The 1,713-nt window shown below is 44.4% G+C and overlaps 1 protein-coding gene across 1 annotated transcript; it reads left to right on the top strand.

The window, feature by feature from the left end:
* The first annotated feature begins 604 nt into the window (after positions 1–604).
* LOC141679754 (uncharacterized) lies at positions 605–1,276 on the top strand. The gene has a single exon (XM_074486167.1). The coding sequence runs from the start codon at positions 605–607 to the stop codon at positions 1,274–1,276; it is 672 nt and encodes a 223-aa protein (XP_074342268.1).
* Positions 1,277–1,713: the final 437 nt, after the last annotated feature.

The raw sequence follows: 1,713 nt of genomic DNA on the forward strand, positions 1-1,713 counted from the left end.
AGCATATGCAGGCTCAAACCCCCTCTACTCTTGCTGACTTTCATGCCCAAGCAGAACCTTTCAAGTGGGTAGAAAAGTCTATGCAGGATTTGAAAAAGAGCGGAGGCAGCAGTAACAACGACAATAAGGGAAGGGGAAGTAAGCGAAAGACGTCTTGGAGTCCCAAAAAAATTGGTAGGGGTTGCAGTGAGAGCCCTAGGAGGGACCTAAATACAAGGGATAGGTCCCCACATCGAGGAAGGATGGGGGACAGGAGGGAGCCCACTTACACTCCCTTGGTCGCTTCTATTTAACACATACATATGCTGTAAATTCGAATAAGGGCATGTTCAAGAAGCCTCCTAAAATGAATAGATTTGGAACCAAAGACACCAAAAAATATTGTGCTTTTCATGAGCAGACTGGGCATGAGACCACAGATTGTTGGCAACTGAAGGAGATTATTGAGGACCTGATTCGTAATGACAAACTCACTTAATGGGTTGTGCGAGAAGTAAAAAAGCACAAGACAAGAGGAGCTGGCTACCATGAAGTGCCCCCGCCAATTGATAAAAATGATGAGCCCTCAGCAAAAGGCACACGAGAGAGCATCATACATGTGATCATGGGAGGGCCTCATATAGGGAGAAACAACAATAAGGCAATGGAAAGATATGCCTGCGAAGCTAAGGGGCTCCCTCTCACTAATGTTTATCATCTAGCAGATCATCCGCCACAATATTTCAAAGAGAAAGACGCAGACATCATATTTACTAGGGAGGATGCGAAATGGGTTCATCACCCACACTCTGATGCCTTGGTGGTAAAGGCTAAGATTGGAACCACTAAAATTCACCGGGTCTTCGTAGATACTGGAAGTTCAGCCGATGTTCTCACTTATGATGTTTATAAGAAGATGGGTTTTCTTGATAAAGATTTGTCACCAATAGCGGGACATCTCTATGGCTTCACATGGAACTCAATTGGCATAAAGGGGCTCATAAAGCTGCCTATCACCCTTGGTTATGAGCCTTACACGGTAACTAATATGGCTAAATTTACAGTTGTTGATCAACCATGTGCCTATAATGCTATCATTGGGAGGCCAATCTTGAAAATCATGAAGATAGTAAATTCCATCCATGCCCTCTCCATGAAATTTCCAACTCCCCATGGGGTAGGATGTGTTCGAGGAACTCAGTATGATTCAAGAGACTATTACAACAAAGCATTAAAAGCAGCCTCCAAAGGATGCGTCTCTTGTTTATATGACGTAGAAATGGAAGATTATGAGTGATCTAAAAAAAGGAAAGGGACCGTGAACATTATATCCATTGAAGAGCTCCCAGACGGATATTTTGAAGGCTTAGGGGTACAGGTGGAGCCTCTCCCTGGGGCCATCATGATGGAAGCCTCTCAACCAATCATCATTTTCCAAGAAGGTATTATTGAGGAAGTAAGTGATGAAGATAAGACCCCTGAACAGATTGCTATACGAGCTCGAAAGGGAAAGGGGGTGCTCAAGAAGACATCTGCGTTGGTAGACCTTCCTGGAGGAATCACTCGCGATACTACAATCACTTCTAAAAATTGGAAGTTTAACGACGACCACCAACGTGGGCCTGAACTTGAACCCGCCTATCACCATGCAGGAAATAGGGGAGCCTAGAAATGTGAAGGATCTTGAAATCGATCTCGATCCACGTATCCCAGAGCATGTTGAAAGAGCAGGAG

Source organism: Apium graveolens, chromosome 8, assembly GCF_009905375.1.
Source record: "Apium graveolens cultivar Ventura chromosome 8, ASM990537v1, whole genome shotgun sequence".
In the NCBI taxonomy this organism is placed as follows: domain Eukaryota; kingdom Viridiplantae; phylum Streptophyta; class Magnoliopsida; order Apiales; family Apiaceae; genus Apium; species Apium graveolens.